This window comes from Corvus moneduloides, chromosome 24, assembly GCF_009650955.1.
Source record: "Corvus moneduloides isolate bCorMon1 chromosome 24, bCorMon1.pri, whole genome shotgun sequence".
Classification (NCBI taxonomy): Eukaryota; Metazoa; Chordata; class Aves; order Passeriformes; family Corvidae; genus Corvus; species Corvus moneduloides.
This window is the reverse complement of record NC_045499.1, coordinates 6,062,587-6,080,768: the sequence shown is the minus strand read 5'-3', so window position 1 is coordinate 6,080,768 and position 18,182 is coordinate 6,062,587. Positions and strand designations below refer to the sequence as shown.

The 18,182-nt window shown below is 53.2% G+C and overlaps 1 protein-coding gene across 4 annotated transcripts; it reads left to right on the top strand.

Annotated features, from left to right (window-relative positions):
- Positions 1–599: 599 nt before the first annotated feature.
- CD34 (CD34 molecule) lies at positions 600–14,182 on the top strand. Of its 4 annotated transcripts, none has more exons than XM_032133203.1 (9): positions 600–749; positions 1,207–1,443; positions 6,594–6,755; positions 6,946–7,235; positions 7,338–7,427; positions 9,630–9,777; positions 10,094–10,140; positions 10,998–11,162; positions 12,470–14,182. In XM_032133203.1, exons 2-9 carry the CDS (start codon positions 1,392–1,394, stop codon positions 12,668–12,670), a joined length of 1,155 nt encoding a protein of 384 aa, XP_031989094.1. In that variant the 5' UTR covers positions 600–749; positions 1,207–1,391; the 3' UTR covers positions 12,671–14,182. The 4 variants fall into 4 exon arrangements, with proteins under 4 accessions (XP_031989094.1, XP_031989093.1, XP_031989095.1 ...); XM_032133202.1 differs by having other exon boundaries at positions 1,103–1,443; XM_032133204.1 differs by lacking the exons at positions 600–749; positions 12,470–14,182 and adding an exon at positions 11,446–11,624 and having other exon boundaries at positions 802–1,443.
- Positions 14,183–18,182: the final 4,000 nt, after the last annotated feature.

Genomic DNA, 18,182 nt, shown 5'->3' with positions numbered 1-18,182 from the left:
ACCAGTTTCTGTGATTCTGTGATTGTAGAAGTGTTACAGGAGCATCCACAAAATGATAATCATGGAGTAAGAGCTTCCTCATCCTTCTTTCCACAGCTTTTTTTCCTGTCCACCTCATTTTTCAATTTCCTGTTCCCAATGACTCCTTTAATCACCTCATCATCCAGCTGTAAAAGAAAAGATGGAATTAAGACTGAACTGGAGCTGAATTTCCCAAGTGTTCATCTCTTTTTTTTTTTTATACCCAAAGGCCAAATTTTGAATTCCAGTCTGGTTTGGGATATCAAGGATCATCTCATTCCACGCCCTGCCATGGGCAGGAACACCTTCCACTCCCCCAGGTTGCTCCAAATCCCATCCAACCTGGCCTGGAACATTCCGGGGATGGACATCCCCATGTGAGGGAGGACACAGAGCATCCCTCACCCTGCCCTTCCAGAGCTGGTCTCACGTGTGTCTGCAGGGCAATCACTGCAGAACCAGAGAGCCAAGTTTCCCACTTGGTGAGGCCCAGCCTGGTAATAAAACTGCAGTTGGAGTTCCTGTGCTGCCTGCAGGGTTCCCACAGAGCAGTCCTAATGAGCTTGGGGAAGTTATTGCTCTCCTGTCCCTCTCCTGCTCCAGGTTCAACGCCAAAGCTTTTGCCTGTGGGTTTTTCTCTGCCCCAGACCTTCTCTAACCCATCTCGGCCGTGCTCCCTGTTTGACTGGAGTCAATTTAGTGCAGCTAATGGAGTTACTTCTCTTCAGGTCAGTGATGATTTCGCATCCTTGAGTTCCTTGCTTAATTTGCTGAGAAAATTTCTGATTCTGAAGCCCATTTTCAGCATTCCCCCGTTTTCCACGGTGCTGGGACCCCGCTCAGGGCTTGCTGGGCTGGAGCTGGGGCTTCTGCACGTCCCTGCTCTCCTCGGGCTGTGTTTGCTTTGCTTTGAGGGAAGCTCAGCTGCAGGCTCGGCTGCAATCCCTGCATCCAGCTGGATCAGGCTGTGTCCCTGCCTTCCCTCGGACAGGAAAGCAGCAGCTCTCAGGAAAGAGTTAATCCCGGCGAGCCTTTGGGATCCTTTGCTGGGGAGAGGGCTGATCTTTTGTTTGTTTTGAAGCTGCTGGCAGGAAAGTGGGGAGGAGAAAATTACCTAAGTGATAGTGAGGTTGCCACGAACTATATAAAACTGGGAAATCAAAGCGGAGAAACTCCACCTCGCAGTTCTGAACCACAAGCACAACCCCTGAAGAGAAACCCACCCCACAAGTGAGTGAACTCAAAGGCTTGAACTCCAACCAAGCTGCATGAGCTCAGAGCTGCTGCGGGACTGAGAAGCCCGGCGCTGTCCCGGCCGGATCCCGCTGCCCCGGGAGCAGGGAGCGCAGCTCTCGGCAGCTTTCCCAGCCATGCAGTGGAGGCAGCTCCTGTGCATCGCCGCCTGCCTGGTGCAGCTGGCTGGTGAGTATTGATGCCCCAAACCCGCGGGTCACACGAGGCACCGGTGCGTGGGGCAGCTCCTGGGAGCAGCAGCTCGGTGGGGGGAAGATGCTTCTCCGGGAGTTTGGGATTGCAGTTCCACCCAAAAACCCTGCGGTGACATTTTACGGAGCATCAGCAACCCGGCCAGCACGCTCACAGCCATGTGCTGCGGAGAAAACTCGCAGCTGCTCTGAAAAGGACAGGAATCAGGATCTAAACTCCCTACGAAATTCTGGATAACGTGAGGGGATGGGAGTGCAGCAGGCAGAGTGCAGCCACAGCTCGAGTTGTCTCTCAGCCTGTGCTGGTGTAAATGAGCCACACTCCTGTTTTGTGGTTGGAACTAAACATTTGCTGAAAATCAAATGAATCTCCATAAATATTAAAATCTCCTATTGCAGCTCTTCAAATATTCATCACATGGAGCAATGAATAACAGCACCGAGATTTTCTCGAGGTACTACTTTTTAAAGGGTTATATTTTAGGGAAATATTATCATTTTTGTCCCAAACCCAACAACCATGAGGTAATAAAAAAGGACTAAAAAAGTGAAGCAGCACTCTGTGTGTTGCCTGGTGTGCTGGGACAGGAGCCAGGAGCCTGCGGGTGTCTCCTCAAATGTAATTTTTTCTTATTCACACGAATGTGAGCGACGAGATCCATTGCAGGAATTCGCTGGGTTTTGTTCTCCTGTTCCACAGAGCTCCTTTCATGTTCCCCTGGCTGCCCAGGTAAATGGCTCACCTGAGATGCCAGCTGACTCTCCAGTCTGTGTTAATTTTACAGGAATTGAAAAAACAACCAATTTTATTTAAGGGAAATGACATTCAGGACTGTGTGGTTGGGCTGAACTGAGCCAGGGTGTGACAAAGGTGTGAGGCAAACCCTGAGTTTCAAACCTTGAGTTCCTTGTACAAAGCAAAAGTGATGGAAAAGTGATAAAAAGCTTGAGTTTTGGAAGGACAAAGGTGCTGGGCAGCAGGCGCTTTAATGCTGCACAATGTCCTTGCACAGCCCCTGCCCAGCACTCCTGCAGGATATTCCTGGCTGGGAGGTGGAGGAGGTTGATTTTTCCTCCAGCAGCTCATCCTTGGGGCTCTGCTTGTTCCTCAGCTCCATGGGGAATCCCAGAGAATCCATCAAAGGCTCCAGTTGTGCAATTCCCATGGAAATCCCAATTCTGTGGGTTTGGGCTCAACTTGCTCCTGGCAGCGCTGCTGAGGGTGGGAGCAGCGGCCTCCTCCTACTCCCAGGACACCTTCAGCTAAAGCCACGTGTTCTATGGGAAAAAAACCCCTTGTGCCACACTGGGGCAGGGGCAGGAGTCCTACAAATGCTGCTGTGGATGTGGTGTGGGGAGGATGGAGTCTGGGTTCCAGGATCTGGAGCCAGGAGCAGCCTCGTCCAACCCCACAGGAGCAAATTCCCCAGGAAACCCAACCTCAAAGGCAGCAAATCCCCTGTAAATGCTCATTCTGGCCTTTGCCTGGTTCTTTGGGGTCCTTCCTGAGTTTCAAGGAGCAAGGAAGAGGTTTACACCCATCCCTGGTCTGCAGAGTGGGCTGCTGTTCCCAGACCCTCCCAAACTCCTGGGAGGATGCTGTGAGCAGCTTGTGTTGGAAAATTGGGGATGGATAAACCACATGGAGAGCTGTCCTGTGCTTGGCTCAGAGTGAACATGGAAAAGGGAGTACGGACTGTATCTGTACCCAATGAAAACACTTTATTTCTTTTACTTCACCTTTTATCTTTCTTTTTTGTTTATTTTTCATTCATCTCCCCCAAACTTGATTTTTAGAAAAATCTCTTTTCTTGCCATTTTCCAGCACTCTCTCTTTCCTCCACTCCTTTTGCATCACTTATGGAAGTTCTGAATATCAGGAAAGGAAAAAGAGACTTTAAAACTTCCAGCTGCTCGAGTTTAACATCCTTTAGAGGCTGCCGCTCCAGCCAGGAGAAATCTCAACCCCCGGGAAGGTGCCGGGCTCCCAGGCTGCACGAGAGGCCCCAGTCCCAAGGAAAGCCTTGGAGCAACAGCTGGGCTTTGGTGTGGCAGCTCGGGGGGCTCCCCCAGCCCCCGCCCCCGGCCCCACACCCACATCCTGTCTGGGCGAAGGAAAAGGCGGAGGGAAGGGATTTTTATCAGATATTTCCAGAGGGAAGAGGGCTCCACCCGCTTGAATTCCTGCCACATGGCTGAGAGCTGTGGAGATGGAAAGGCATGAGTAATGCCGGCTGGAGCCCTTGGAGGGGCTGCTGCGGGGAGCCGGGGCTGGCTCCGGCTCCAGGACTCGGCATCCCACGCTTCCACAACTCCTCTCCTGCCTCCCGTGCTTCCAGAACTCCTCTCCTACATCCCAGGGTCCTGCACCCTCCTGTCCTGCATCCCATGGTTCCATACCCTCCTCTCCTACATCCCAGGGTCCTGCACTCTCCTGTCCTGCATCCCATGGTTCCATACCCTCCTCTCCTACATCCCAGGGTCCTGCACCCTCCTGTCCTGCATCCCGTGGCTCCCCACCCTCCTCTGCAGCCTCGGGACCGGCAGTGCCCTTGTGCCAGCCCGGGGCATCCCTTTGCCGTAGCCCCTGGAGCTCCTGGAGCGCTCAGGGAGCTTGGGAATAAACTCTGTTAAAGACAGAGCTGGAGGAGCTCCCCTGGCCCAGGGTTTGTGTGTCAGCTGCCCAACGAGCCGAAGGTTGAGCACAAGAGCAGAAGGTTGAGCACAAGGTTTGCCAGAGGTTGACAAGAGATCTGAGGCAGGATCAGTACAGGAGCTGCAGGTCCTGCCTGGAGATTCCCAGTGGGATTCACCTCCCCCGGTTTCTTTGCTGTGGGTACAGGATTGGGCTCCAGTGGTGGAAACTTTCCTCCTCTTTCCTGAACCTTTGCCACTGCAGAGCTGTTTTGTGGCCCTGGCTTAGTGCTCAGGGATGGGCCTTGGAGCAAGTTTAACATTTATATCATTGCCTTTTCTTTATTCCATCTAAGATCCTTCCTAAGCCCCGTTATTAAAAGATCTTTAAAAAATAATTTACTTTTTAAACCCAGGTGGGTGAACACAACGGGTGCTGTGAAGTGCAATTTTCTTTCCCATCTCTGCATGGTTTTGCTCCTGCACGTGCTTGCACCGCCAGGTGAAGGTTTCTCCCAGGTTAATAAATAGCTTGGCTTAAACTCTAAACCCTCAATCCTAACAAATTGACGAAGTTTAATAAAGCCATTAAAAATGGATGGTGCAATAAATAACCCTCTTTAGCTGAGCACCACGTGGATTATCCAGCCCACATCTGGATCATTATTTATCTCATGAGCCCAAAGATTTCAAAAACTCATCCATGTTCTGTGGAAGAGCCCCTGCACATGCTCCAGGAAAGGCAAGAAAAAGAAATCCAGAGTGACAGCTCCTCTCCCAAATTACACCAAGCAACAGCCAGGCTTCCGTTTCAATATTCAGTGCTGAAAAGGCTTTGATTAGAAATACCCCTGGTGCTTTACAAACATCTGGAAGAGTTCAGAGGTGCTTGGGTGGCTGTGGCACTCGGGGAGGTCAAGCCCAGGCGCTGCATTGTTCTGCCGATGTGAAGCTTCCTGCTCATGGCCATGAAAACACGGAGCTGTGCGTAAAGCCTGGCTTTAGCTCTGTGCTGCTCGTTATTCTGGGCACGCAGTCCTGCCTCCTGCTTTTGATTTGTTAAAAGTCGTCAGGAAAACGTGGTGATTTAATCAGTTGGAACTGAATTGTCTTGGAGAAGAAGGAACTTCTCTCCCTGAAATAAAAGCTGTGCCAGAACCTGAATTCCAGCTCCAGACACCTGCACCGAGCCCTCAGCAGGGCCCCCCCAGAGCAGCTGCAGCCCAGGATGGGGTGGGATGGGATGGGATGGGGTGGGATGGGGTGGGATGGGATGGGATGGGATGGGATGAATGGGATCTGATGGATGGGATGGGATGGGGTGGGATCTGATGGATGGGATGGGATGGGGTGGGATGGGATGGGATGGGCAGCACCAGTGTGGGCAGCCCCACAGGTCCAGTCTGGAGCCCACATTTCCCCTCTGGCCCAGCCTCCCACGGCAGGACCATCGGAGCAGCTCTGCCCCTGCCACCCACGGCCAAAACAAACCCCAGTTACCTCAGGCTTTGCTCTTCACAAACCCTTCAGGCTCTGTGGACCTGACCCATGACGCAGAACAGCTCCTGCCAGGCCCATCCCAGTGCCCAGTCTCACAGTGCCTGGTGCCGTTTCCCCGGCAGCAGGTCCCGCCCAGAGCCGGCGCTGGCGGCTGCTCAGGACCTGCCAGAGCTGCTCCATGTCTCAGGGTGGTTTTGGAGGATGAAGTAACTTTTCTTGGAGCTGGGGCTCCCCTGGGCAGAACTACAAATGAAACAACACATTCTGTATGATTTTCTCTTTAGTGCCTGGATAAGAATCTTAAACACCAAGAGCCCTGGGGTAGAGGCTGACGCTGTTTGTTAAAAGTGGGAATAGATCTTAGGGAGAGAGGAGGTTAAGGAATGGGGAGAAATGCATTTTCACTGACTCACATAGCTCATTTCAGAAGGACAAGCTGCAAGTGTCATCTCTGTAACACAGCAGGAAGCAATATATAAACTTTAGGTTAGAACAGCAAACCACTCTCCAAACATTCTGCTTTACCTCCAAAGATGTTTTCGCTCATGAGTCAGGGCTGATCCCAAGCCAGTGGGAATGTTTCTATTTACTTTGAGATTGTGCCTGCAACTGTAAATCCAACTTATCTATCCTGAGGCACACAAGTGATCTCTTCCAAGGCTTGATTCTTTCCTCCCAGGATTATAAACCCAAACTACTATGAAATCCAGCTTTGTGCAGCTTTGTGCATCCACCAGTGAGCTGAGGATGGGGTGGGTTAGGGTAGGAACGAGCCTGTCCTTCTCCTCCTGAGAGCCCTGGAGCCCCTGCAAGGGCTGCACCAGAGTCTGGTGCTCACCCAGATGAAAAGTTTCATCCCTGAGCCTCTCTCCTGCCAGTTCAGGGCAAGAAAAAGCCAATTTGTAAGAGCAGCTAAACCTTTCCTGCTTTCCCACAGAGGCTCAGGGCTGGGCTGCGGGTTCAGCAGCCCCTAAGAGCTTCCTCTTCCCTCAGGCTGCACTGCTGGGAGCCCGACAGACACCCCCGCACCGGCAGCCACCCCCACACCGACAGCCACGGGCGTGAGGGCGAGGGACACCAGCGGTGGGACAGCCAGCGGAGCCACCAATGCCACCACAGCCACCAGAGATGCCAGCAGTGCCAAACCTACATCTGGTAACCCCCTCCCTTGTTCCCCCCGTGATTCCCAGTAGCGTTTGTGTTAATAATTAGATTTATTAAGTGCACAGGCCCTGTGCTGCTGCTGGCTGTGGCAAATCAGTGCTGTACCTCAGTCACCGCGATGCCACCGAGCTCAGAGGGTTTAAGCTTTCTCCTGTGTACTTCTCTTTGCGTTTCTACCAAGCTCCAGCCACAGTCGGGTTCGTGGCCACCAGCCTCACATCATCAGGGGTCAGTGGGCAGCTGAGCACGAGCCCCCAGCCCAACCCAGCCCCCACATCCCCGCCGGGCACCTCCCTGGAGGCACATGGGAGCTCGGGGGTCCCCACAACCCAGAGCCCCCTGACACAGCCCAGGGACCAGGCAGAAACCTCGGGCTCTGTGGCAGCCGGGACGAACTCTGCAGCCACCTCGGAGCATCCTCCTGTGCCAGCTGCCACCACAGCCCTGCACGCAGCCAGGGACAGCCCCAAGGTGAGGATGGACTGGGTGCCGTGGGCTGGGGGACCACGGGGAGGTTGGATTGTCCCCCAGCCCCCAGCAGGGCACTGATAGCACCCCTATTCTCCTTTCCAGCCTCCCTCCCCTGCCATCACCTGCCACAGTGCCAGGGACGAGGGTGACACTGGAGCCATCTGCCTGCAGCTCAACCAGTCCAGCACCTGCGTGAGTGGCCCGCGCGTCTCCAGGCGGGGAACGTGCAGGGGGACGGGGCTGCGAGGGTCCTGCAGCGGTGGGGGCACCCCGCACTCCTGGGGGGGCTGTTCGGGGTGGGCAGCGCCCATCGGTTACCCCTGGGCAGAGCAGCCGAGCTGTGCCAGGCTGGGGCAGGAGGGCACGGTCCCAGGAGGGTCCCAAAGGGGTGCATCCCAAAGGGATCACAGCAGTTCCAGGGGAAATACAACCTCCCCGTTGCATAAATCCTCCCTTTTTTTAGTGATTGAGCTCTGGGGTCAGCCCAGCTTCTAAAGCATCTCCCATCGTGTCTGACAGGAAGCTGCCTTTGTTCTTCTTCTTCCTCTTCCCTGTTGGGAACAAAAGTGCCTTTTTTTGTCTTGCCAAGTGCCTTAGGAAAGAAAACAGGGCACTGCAAGGAGCTGCTCAGTGTCCCCATCAACTCCTGAGGGAATCCCAGGCTCTCTGTGACCGTCCTTGGCCTTGTGCACCAAAAATGAGGCATTTGTAACAGCAGAGGGGGGTCTGCTGTGGGTGCGAGGAAGAAACCTTTCCCACTGGAGGCACGGAGGGTGGATGGTGCTGGGTCTTGCGAGACAGCAACGCCCTGGGTGTGAAATACATATAAAATATATCACTTTGGTTTTGGCACTGAGCCACACTGCTGCCACTTAGGGTGAGTGAGTCTCACTTGGCTTTCCTCTGCAGATGAGTGGTTAAATGGCATTTAGGCTCGTTCCTGTTTACAGCGACTGCGCTCGAGCAGGAATCCACAGGGAAACTCCTGCGGGAGCCCGTGATTCCGATCTCAGATGCCATCTAGTGGGCTCCGATCCCTTCTGGGCACAGGGTTTGTGCATCCCGCGCATACAGCACACCCAGAGCATCCTACAGAGTCATAGCTCACATACTCCGAACCCTCGCTCCACGTGAAACAACCCAAACACCCCCAATTCCCACTGTGTTTTTTCTGGGAGCTCCCACCCCGCAGCAGAGCCCTGCCCTCAGTAACCCCGGGGTGGGAGCAGGCGGCTCGGGCTGGAGCTGGGAACCAGATAAGAGCAGTCCTAGAGCGGAGCAGCCAGGAGGGACCGTGTGTCCCTCTCTCCTGCTGGCCTTTCCCGAGGCAAATGAGCAATCAGCTGGCACCCGGCGCCGCTAATTGCAAAGGGAAACTCTGACACTCCGATGAGTTCTTTCCACAGCACAGAAAGGAAAATACACACTTGGGTCTCTTGTTCCATCTTGGCCTTCCTCCCCCCGAGCCAAGCTCTATAGAAACAGCTGAAAATGATTTGTTTGTTGTTCTCCCGTGGATGAGTTTCTGCATTTTCGAGCGCATTTTCGGGGGACGGAGGGACCCGAGCACGGTCCTGGGGCAGCTCCGGGGCAGAGGGAGGAGGGCACAGGACCGTGGGGTTCTCCTCTTGTGCAGCCTCAGTGGTGGGATTCAGCCCCGGGCAGGGGCAGCACAGGGCTCAGGGAAGCTGCCTCTGTCTCTCGGGGTGGGCACGGCCACTGTCCCAGCTGGGAGGGTGTCGGGGAGCCTGATAAGGGTTTTAGCAGCACTGGGCTCTGTCTGCAAGCCTGGCTGTGGCTGAAAATAGCCCCGAGGAGAAAGCCTTTCCTGTCTGAGGCCTGCAAAGCCTGCAGCTCCTCACTCCTCTTCCTCTTCCACCCCAGAGTCAGTTCAGCTCTAAAATGTGAGAAATTTGTGGTTTTTTACCTAGCCTTTGATCAGCAACCTAGCAAAAACATTGAAGACATTTCCTAAACAGGAAGGCTCAATGCTTCTTTGTTATTTGCCTCCTTTCCCAGCCCCTGCCTGTGACTCTGAAACAATAGGGCTCTTCAGTTGTTCCAGCCCAAAATATGGGGAGACTTGCCATGAGATTCAGATCCTAAATTTAGCTTCGTTTAAATGCCATTTTCAAGAGTTGCTAATAATATCTCCATTTAATTTATTCTCGTTAAGTTGAGACACGAGAAACGAGCACCTCCACCTCCAAGGTGTTGGGGCTCTGGGCAGTGCTGGAGCGGGAGGGGAGGGTCTGACACCCAGCTCAGCTTTGCAGGGCACAGAGGAGACACCAAAACTCACATGGGACAGCACAGCACCTCCACCAGCATGGCTGAGGCAGAGAATTGCTCGGTTTGGTTGTTTAATGTCTGACCTTTCTGAAAATTTTGCAGGAACACTTTTTAGAGAGGAAGGGATCGGATTTATGGCAAGCACTATGTGAAAATGGAACCTACACCGTGGACTCCTCCTGCGAGATCAAACTCATTCCATCCAGCCTGGACAGGGACTGTTTGCTCCTCATCCTCAGAGGAGAGAAAGGTCAGTGGAAGCGATTCCTTGGCTGTGATCCATGGATAATGACCCTGTTGTGGGCAATGGGACAGGGATTCCTTGTGGGAAGGGCTGTGAGACAGATCCTGGGAGGAGAAACCTCTCTGCAATTCTGCTCTTTCTTCTGGGGTCCTGCTGCATCCCTGGAGCCATGGAACTGCCTCCAGGAGCAACCTTGGCTCCTCTGTGCACATCCGGGCTCTTTGGTGTGCCATGAGCTGCAGAGTGTGTGATTGATGCATGGAATGTACGTACCTAATGTGTGTCATGTGTGTCATGTGCTCTCCCGTTTCCAACCTTGCAGATCCTGACAAACTGCTGAACATGCTCCAGAAGTCTCACTGGGAAAAGGTAAATCCCTTAAGCAAATTCAGCTGCAAAACGTGCCTGGCCCAAGTGGCTGGAGAGATGAGAGTTTTACATCAGTTGAGGCTGGGGGAGATGCTGACACTTGGGCCTGCCTCCAGTTTGGAGGTGCTTGAGGAGCGTAGAGATCCCTGGCAGTGTCCAAGGCCAGGCTGGACATTGGGGCTTGGAGCAGCCTGGCACAGTGGGAGGTGTCCCTGCCCATGGCAGGGGTGGCACTGGATGAGCTTTAAGGTCCCTTCCAACTCAAACCAGCCTGGGGTTCTGTGGTAGGAGCCAACCACCTGTGAGGCTGTGATGCAGCACAAGAGAACCAACACAACCCATGGGGGCAGAAATGCTTGAACTGGTTCTGTGAAATGCTGCAGCATTTTCTTAGCAAAGGTTTAGACCTCAACAACAACTCTCAGGATGCAACTGGCACTCGGCTCCTTCCAAGGACCAGGCTGACATAAATGAATTCCTCCTCCCAGCGCTCTGCTGAGGCTGCTGCTGGCTCATGGGGCTGAGCCCGGGTGTCTCTCAGGGTGTAAATTCAGAGCTGCAGCACACAGAGAGAGCTCGGCCGTGCACACGGGCACTCTAAACCCCGGGGTGTGCTCCAGAGGACAAAAGTTCCCTGTGCCACAGGAGACTCCAGGCTGGGAATGAGGCTGTGAGGACGTGAGGGCTGCCAGGGCTGGGGCAGGGCTGGGGCAGCAAAGCCCAGCTTTGTTTTCGTGCACTTTCCCAAGGAGGTGAGGAGCAGCATTGTTTGAAGCCTGTGCAGCAGATGCAAATGTTTCCTGTTTGTCCCACTCCCGGCTCTCTTTGGTGTTTGTTTTTTTTTTTTTTCCCCCCAGTTTGGAATAGAATCCCTTAAAAAGGAGAGCGCGAGGGGCCGCCGGGACTCTTCTCAGAAGACCCTGATTGCCCTGGTCACATCTGGGCTGCTGCTGGCGTTCCTGGGCCTGGCCGGATATTTCCTGATGAGGCGGCGCAGCTGGAGCCCCGCGGGAGAGAGGCTGGTCAGTGCTTACAGGTGGCAGAGCTGCAGGTAGAGAGGAGCCTGGAGCACAGAGGGGTCTGGGGGGACACAAGGGGCTCTGCAGCCACCCCCGTGTGTGTCCCCAGCTCATGGGACAGCCCAGCCCCGCGTTGGGGCCGGGTCTGGGACAGCCTGGGTGAGGCAAGGGGCAGGGGCACTGCACAGGGCAAGGGGAAACCTCTCCTGCCTTCCAAAACCAGCTCCTGCAGCAGCACCGCCCCTTTCTCGCACGTACTTCAGGTCTAACACTTATTTCTGCTCAGCAGCAAGAACTCATCCAGCAAGAGTCACCCTGCAGAGCCACTGAAACCCTAAGAATCTGTCATTAAAAGTGATGCCCTTTAATTTCCGCTCCTTGTTTGAGTCCCGTGTCTGTACCTGTGCTGTAATAAAGGCTGTTCCTCCCCATCAGCCATGGTAATAAAACATATCCAGAAAGAAAGAGGCAGAAATTTCCTATTTCCATTCTCCCCCATTCTCTCTCCGGGCAGGCTGACCCTGAGGGCTCCTCCCCACCAGTGACTTTTGTGTCCTGGGAGGCCATCAGGGTATTTCCTGATCAGAAAGGAGCTCCCAGAGCACACAGCTGGGAAATGCCTGTGTCAGAGGCAGGGACACTGCCTCCTGTCCCTAATGGAAACCCCTGGCAGTGCCAGTCCTGATTCCAGGTGAGACGTGTCCAGCCCTCCCATGGAAAAGGGGCTGAGTGAACACCAGCCAGGAGAGTGCTGAGGAAATTCCAGCTGGGAATTGCCACCCTGGATCACCAGTGCCCATTCCAAGGCTGCATAACATCTGGGGAGTTCTTGTGAGAGGATGGAGGCAGCTCTGGGTGGCCCTGGACCCTCCAGAGGCAGCTGCTCTTCACGGCAGTAGCATCACCCAGCCCTGCAGAGGTGAAGCTCGGCACCCCTGCTGCACCTGGCAGCAAGCTCTGCACCTCAGAGGAAGGGGAAGGGAAGAAAAAGAGACAATTTCCATCATTTCCATTCAATGGTGCTTCTTGCTTGGCCAAAGTGGCCAGCAGAGGTTCTGTCGCAGCGCCAGGTCAGCTCCAAAACCTGGTTAGGAGAAAACACCAAGCCCCAACAGCTTCTCTTTCAGGTGCAGGAGGAAAAGCTGCAGCACCTGGGTGGTTTTCTTCCTCCACATGGGTTCAGGCCCTCTGCTCCCCTTCTTCTGAGCTGTGGCTCTTTGACCCTCCTGCCTGGGGACTGTGGGCAGCCCCTGCCCCCAAACCAGCCGCCCTTTCCCTCCCCTGACTGTGTCCCTTGTGTCCCTGCCCAGGCTGAAGACCCCTATTTCACGGAGAACGGCAGCCAGGGGAACACGATGCTGATGTCGCCCTCCCAGGAGCCAGCAGAGCTGCAGGAGAAGCCAAACCTCCCAAACCTCAACGGGGGCACCCAGGAGAACGGGACAGGCCAGGCGTCCTCCAAGAACAGCCACTCAGCCCGGCAGCACAGCCCCGCTGACACCGAGATGTGACCGGGCCCAGAGTCCCCACGGGAGCCACCAGGGCAGCGGAGGGACGGGGCAGGGCAGGAGATTTCTGTGGACAGATAGGGAATTGCAGACCTTCTGTATTGTTATTATTGTCTCTGTGAAGGACTTCAAAATCAGCCTAAAGCACATTGAGGGCCAGAGCTGCCAAAGAACAACTTCTCTGCCTCTGCCTCCTCCTCCTCCTCCCACTGACCACACAAGACACTTTTTTGCAGCTGTTCTGTGCTTTTGTTGTTAGAAGAACATCAGGACAAGTGTGAGTGCCCTTAGCCCTCCGCAGCTTTTAAGCAGAGGCAGAGTCTGACTCCAAGCAGCCCGAATTTCTGGTAGCAATATGTTAGGCTGACTAAAGTAGTTAAGTTGGGATTGCAGTGACAAAAGCCTCTCAGGTTTCAGATAGTTTGGGTTAACAGAGTTGTTTATAATCTCATCTTTATGTTTAAGTGCAGGACTTCTCCCTCTTCTAAGGCCATCAGGCATTTAACCCCCTTCCGGTGCTTTAGGCTCCTGTCCTATTTCCTACTCCAGCAGAATTTGCTGAAGCTCTGTAAAACTTTCCACATGGAATTGAAGGCTGGAATGTCAATAGGCCTCAACCTTGTTTCTTTGTGAATCCTACCAGAACTGTGTCCTGTAGCTGTTTTAGAGGAAAAAACCTTCCCCGGCCTCCTCTCGTCAGGGGCTGGGGGTTTGTGACGCGGCAGAGCCAGCAATTTATCCCTTGAGTGAGATGGAGAACTCTGGATAGGGCTATGGGGCTCTGTGGGAGCTGGCACCTGGGGCAGGAATTTGGGAATGAGAGGTGCCAAAGGGCTCCCAGAAGGATGAGTGGGAGATAAAATCCCAGCTCTGCAGTGGGTGTTCCTCTCCCTGCAGCAGCAGCAAGTACACGAACAAGGAGCAGGATTTTCACTTTGGGAAGCACCAAATCCCAGGAGCAGGAGCAGGAGCAGGAGCAGGAGCAGGAGCAGGAGCAGGTCTGACCTCTCTCTGTGCTGATCCTGCTCCCGAGGGAAGCACTGCTGCAGCCACATCGAGCTCCCAGCAGCTCGGTGGGAGCCAGGGACCCAGGGCAGGTTTGTTCCCCATCCCAAGCACATTTTTAGGGAGCCAAAGCCCTGATTATGCCAGCCCTGTGCTGCTGGTGCCAGACCAGGAGGGGTGGTAGTTCAACACGAACACCAACAGCCACCTCCACACCCAAAATAAGCCCAAAAATGGCCCTTGAAGCTGATCCACCCTCTCACGAGTGAATTCATCCCAACCTTTCCTCAGTGCTGAACACCTGAGGGGAGGGGTTTTTTCTGGTACAGCGTTCAAAGCAATGACAGCAACGTCCGTCACCACCTGGGGCTGGTTTTTTGTGGGGGCAAGAGTCGCTTAAACACAATTAAAATATTCCAGGCTGTTTGCTTTGGTGTGACTTGCTTCTCCCACATCTCATTGTAAATAATCCCCGTTGAAAAAGAAAAATAATGAAGTGCTAAAAACCGGCTTCTGCGTTGTGTCCTTGGAAAAGCAGTGTGTTTATCCCTCCGGGATGTGTGGCTCTGGCTGCTGCCAGCAGGAGCGGAGGACAACGCCTCACCAAGAGGTTCTTTCCCAGCAGAAATCCCATGACTAAAGGCTCTGGTTTGCTCTGAGCACATTCCCCCTCTCCTGACAAACACGAGTGGCATGCAGCAGACTATTACACCTCGTTTGTTTGATTCGGTTCTTTGATGTTTGAGACACCCAGTTAAATCCTGGAAAAGTAAGTGAGACTCCAGAGCGTTGTGCAGGGCTGGGGCTGACCTGACAGCAGGGAAGCTGCACCAGGGCAGGCTCAGGGTGGACAGCAGCAGGAATTTCTCTATGGAAAGGGCGGTCAGGCCTTGGCAGGGGCTGCCCAGGGAGGTTTGGAGTGCCCATCCCTGGAGGTGTCCAGGGACGTGGCACTCCGAGCTCTGGGCTGGGGACAAAGTGGGCATCGGGCACAGGGTGGAATCGGTGATCCTGGGGGGATTTTCCAGCCTAAAGGATTCTGTGGGAATGCAGGGAATGCAGCCCTTTAGTGCCTTCTCCCGTGGTGATGCTCGAGCTGCCCTGAAGGCAGGAGCTTTGGGAATGGGGATCTTTCCTGATTCCCTCTCCTCCCTGCGATGTCTGACCCTTCCCAGTGCTGACTGCCTGGCACAGGCACACCAGGAACTGCTCAGGGGACACTGCCCAGCCACTGACTCCTGTTTTGCTGTGTTTTGGGGCAGTCTGACCTCTGGCAGCCCGGCTGGAGGGGGAACAGATGCAGGAAAACGAAATCACTTTCCCAGGGAAAGCTCTTCCAGAGGCTTGATTAGAGCTGGGAGGTGGGACAGGGAGCTGGGGCCGGCTTCTCTCGGGGCAGTTGTTTATCTAATCAGCACTGTATCAAGGGCTGGAGATCTAATCAAACGTCAGGTGCACTTTTCACAGCTCAGGGTATGTCCTAAAGCCAGGCAGGGACAATAAAGTTACAGTCAAGTGCTCTGGCAAAACAAAAGGTTCCTCCAAAGCCTCCAGATTGAGGGAAATGCAGGGAGCAGGCAGCGGAGCAGGGCTGGTGCTGAGCCAGCGGAAAAGGCTGGAAAAGGCTGCACTTCCAGCTCAGGAAGTTTTTTGCCTGTGTGTAAACACAGCCAGGCTCAGCCCTGGCCCGGCCAAAAAGGTTTTTATTATTATTCCTTCCTTATCAGCCCCCTTGCATTCCTTCCTTGCCCCCTCCTCTCACCATCCCCTGCAGCCTCACAGCTGCTTTTTGAGCCATTTTGGGGGGTCTGAATCCATTTCAGCTTCCAACAGCAGCCTGATTTCCCATAAATGTGGTTCAAGGTTGATGCAAGTGCTGCTCCCTGGTTCATGAGCTCAGGTTCTGCTCCCACACAATCTTCAGCTGGTGGGGAGCCTCATATTGAAAGGGATGCTCTAGAGGAAAATAATTGGGATGAAAACATCCTCTGGGGAAGGATGGTGGGGAATACAAGGCGTTAAATACAAATACAAACACCAACACAAGTACAAATACAAATATAAATAATATAAATGTAAGTGCAACACTGCCATTAAATGCCAGGTCCATTTCCCAGCCTGGAACAGAAGCAGGAGCTCTGCCACCCACCCAAGCAGCCCCCAAATCCTTCTGCAGGCTGACATCAAAGATTTTTTCCAGAAATGAAGGAACACCTTCCTGTCTGAACTACCTCAAAATTCTACCGTGAGTTGAAGGTGGCTTACTCTGCGCATTGCTGAAGCCAAACTTATGAAAGCAAGCAAGTTTTAATTAATTCTTATTAACCACATCCCTCGGTTGGATGTTCCATCCCGCTCACAGTAAAACCAGCACACCCCTCCCAGGTGAGCACTGCACCATCACAGCCAAGCAGCCGATGCTGGGGCGGGGGAGAGCAGCTCCTGCCTCTAATTGCTGTCACTAATTTCCCGTTCGGTGAAGCGGAGGGAGGTCAGAGCCCCGGTTTCGCGCACGCCGAGGATCCTGCAGGGCTCTGAGGAGGCACATTTGTACTCCAATGCTGCTATCTGCTGGCTGTGCTCTGCCAGAACGTTCAGGACTGGGCTCTAGAGGGCAGCTGGAACTCGGGGAATGGTGCCCAGGCAGAAGCAGCTCCCAAAAAATGGGTCCTGCCCCAGCACAGCGCCCGCGGTGCTGCAACCCAGCCCCGGGCTCAGTGGGACGATGGAATTACGGAAGAATGCTTTGAACAGCGGGCCTTGGAGCCCATATTCCAGGAAAGGCGAACAGCCACAGTGACATTTCTAACGTGGATTTCACATCAATTTCTTTCCCATCCGATTGCTCAGGGCCAGGTCCTGCCAAACTCCTGTGGGAGTTCTCCCATCCCCTGCAAGGCCACGCAGGATTTTTGGTCTGAGACAGGGAATTCGGTGGCACAGGAGGGCTCTGGTGACATCCAGTGTCCCACCTCAGGGGGCTGATGGAGAAGAAGATGGAGACGCATCAGTGGGGCCGGGACATCCCTGAAATCTGAGCCAGGGATGCAGCAGTGCCCTGGGCTCAGTCCCTCTAAGCGCCAGCTTTGAGCCAGGCTAAACCTCTGTCACCATCAGATTGCCAAAAAGACGTTTCCCAGAGCTGGAAAAGGGTGATGATCAAGCTCATTTCTTTTTTTCCCTCGTCTTCCAGCCATGGTGGAGGACCTGGCAGCGCTGGGTTAATGGTCAGACTTGATCTTAGAGGTCTTTTCCAGCCTTAATACTTCCATGATTCTGTCTTTGCTTTCAAGGTAAAAGAACAGCATCTGTGTAGGGCTTTTCCATGCCAGGAAAAAAAAAAAATTCAGCTCTTTGCATTACAGGCACTTCCCATGTGTTTGGAGCCTTTAATCTTGGCCTTCAGATCCATTTAATTTGCCGCTGTTTTGATTTGTAGTAACAGACGTAAATGAGATTATCCATCCCTCGAGATCAACTTTCGAAGGCAAATGCTGAGGAATTGGGGTCTAAAAACATTTTAATGTGCTGCAAACCCCGAGATGGGCAGAGATCAGGGAGAGCCAGGACTGAGGTCCCAAAGGTCCCAGGCCGTGCCAGCAGGACCACAGGGGGGTGCAGAGCTGTCCCCGTGTTCCCAGACTCCTCGTTCCTGAAGGACCCACGGGGCAGGAAGAAACACTTTCACAGCATGCAAAGAACATCCTGAGTGCTGTGGGGCTGGAAATTTTCTTTATTAATTTCAAAAAAGACAAGGATGGGTGAGCCTGGGGTGCTGGTTTTGGGTCGGTGTGGAGTCACACGCAGGAATTCCCTTGGGTTAAGATCTTCCTATTGAAAATTCTTTGTGTTTTTCTTCTGGAGGAAAAAAAAAAACCAAACCGACAAACCACCACAATTTTGAGTAGTTTTGCTGTTAATTTTCTAACGGCAACTTCTGGTGTTGGGGAAAATGGGTTCCACTCCTGGTTCCACTGCTCTGACTGCAGAGAAACAAAGGTCTGAAAAGTCCTGTCCCGTTTTGTCCCGCGTAAGACACAGATGCCCCAAGGGCTCCTATGTAGGAAATTCATTCTCAAGTTACTTTTTTTTATTCCTATAAATTAAGCAGTACATAACCCTTCTGACTCTTAGTTATTTGTTTGCTATTTCTGGTTCTTTTAATTTTTTTTCCCTACATATTTTTTTAATCTTCATGTTTGCATCTTCCTTCTTTCCTTATCTCCTGCTGCCCCAGAGGCTTATTGCTGCTTTGGCAACATGCTAACGTGTTTAGGAATGATAAGACGTCTAATTAATAGTTTAATTAGCAGTACAAGGTCTTAATAGCTTATTAAAGGAAATACATTCAGAAAATTCTTTTCCTCTCCTTGCGCTGGTACAATATAATTTACCAGCAAATGATAAAACAGTTTGAAACGTTCAGATTCTAGAGAGGGAAGTGGGGCTGGGTCGGTGATTTCACGGGGGATTTTGCACTGCTAATGCCATTATTTTGTTGTTGTTGTTT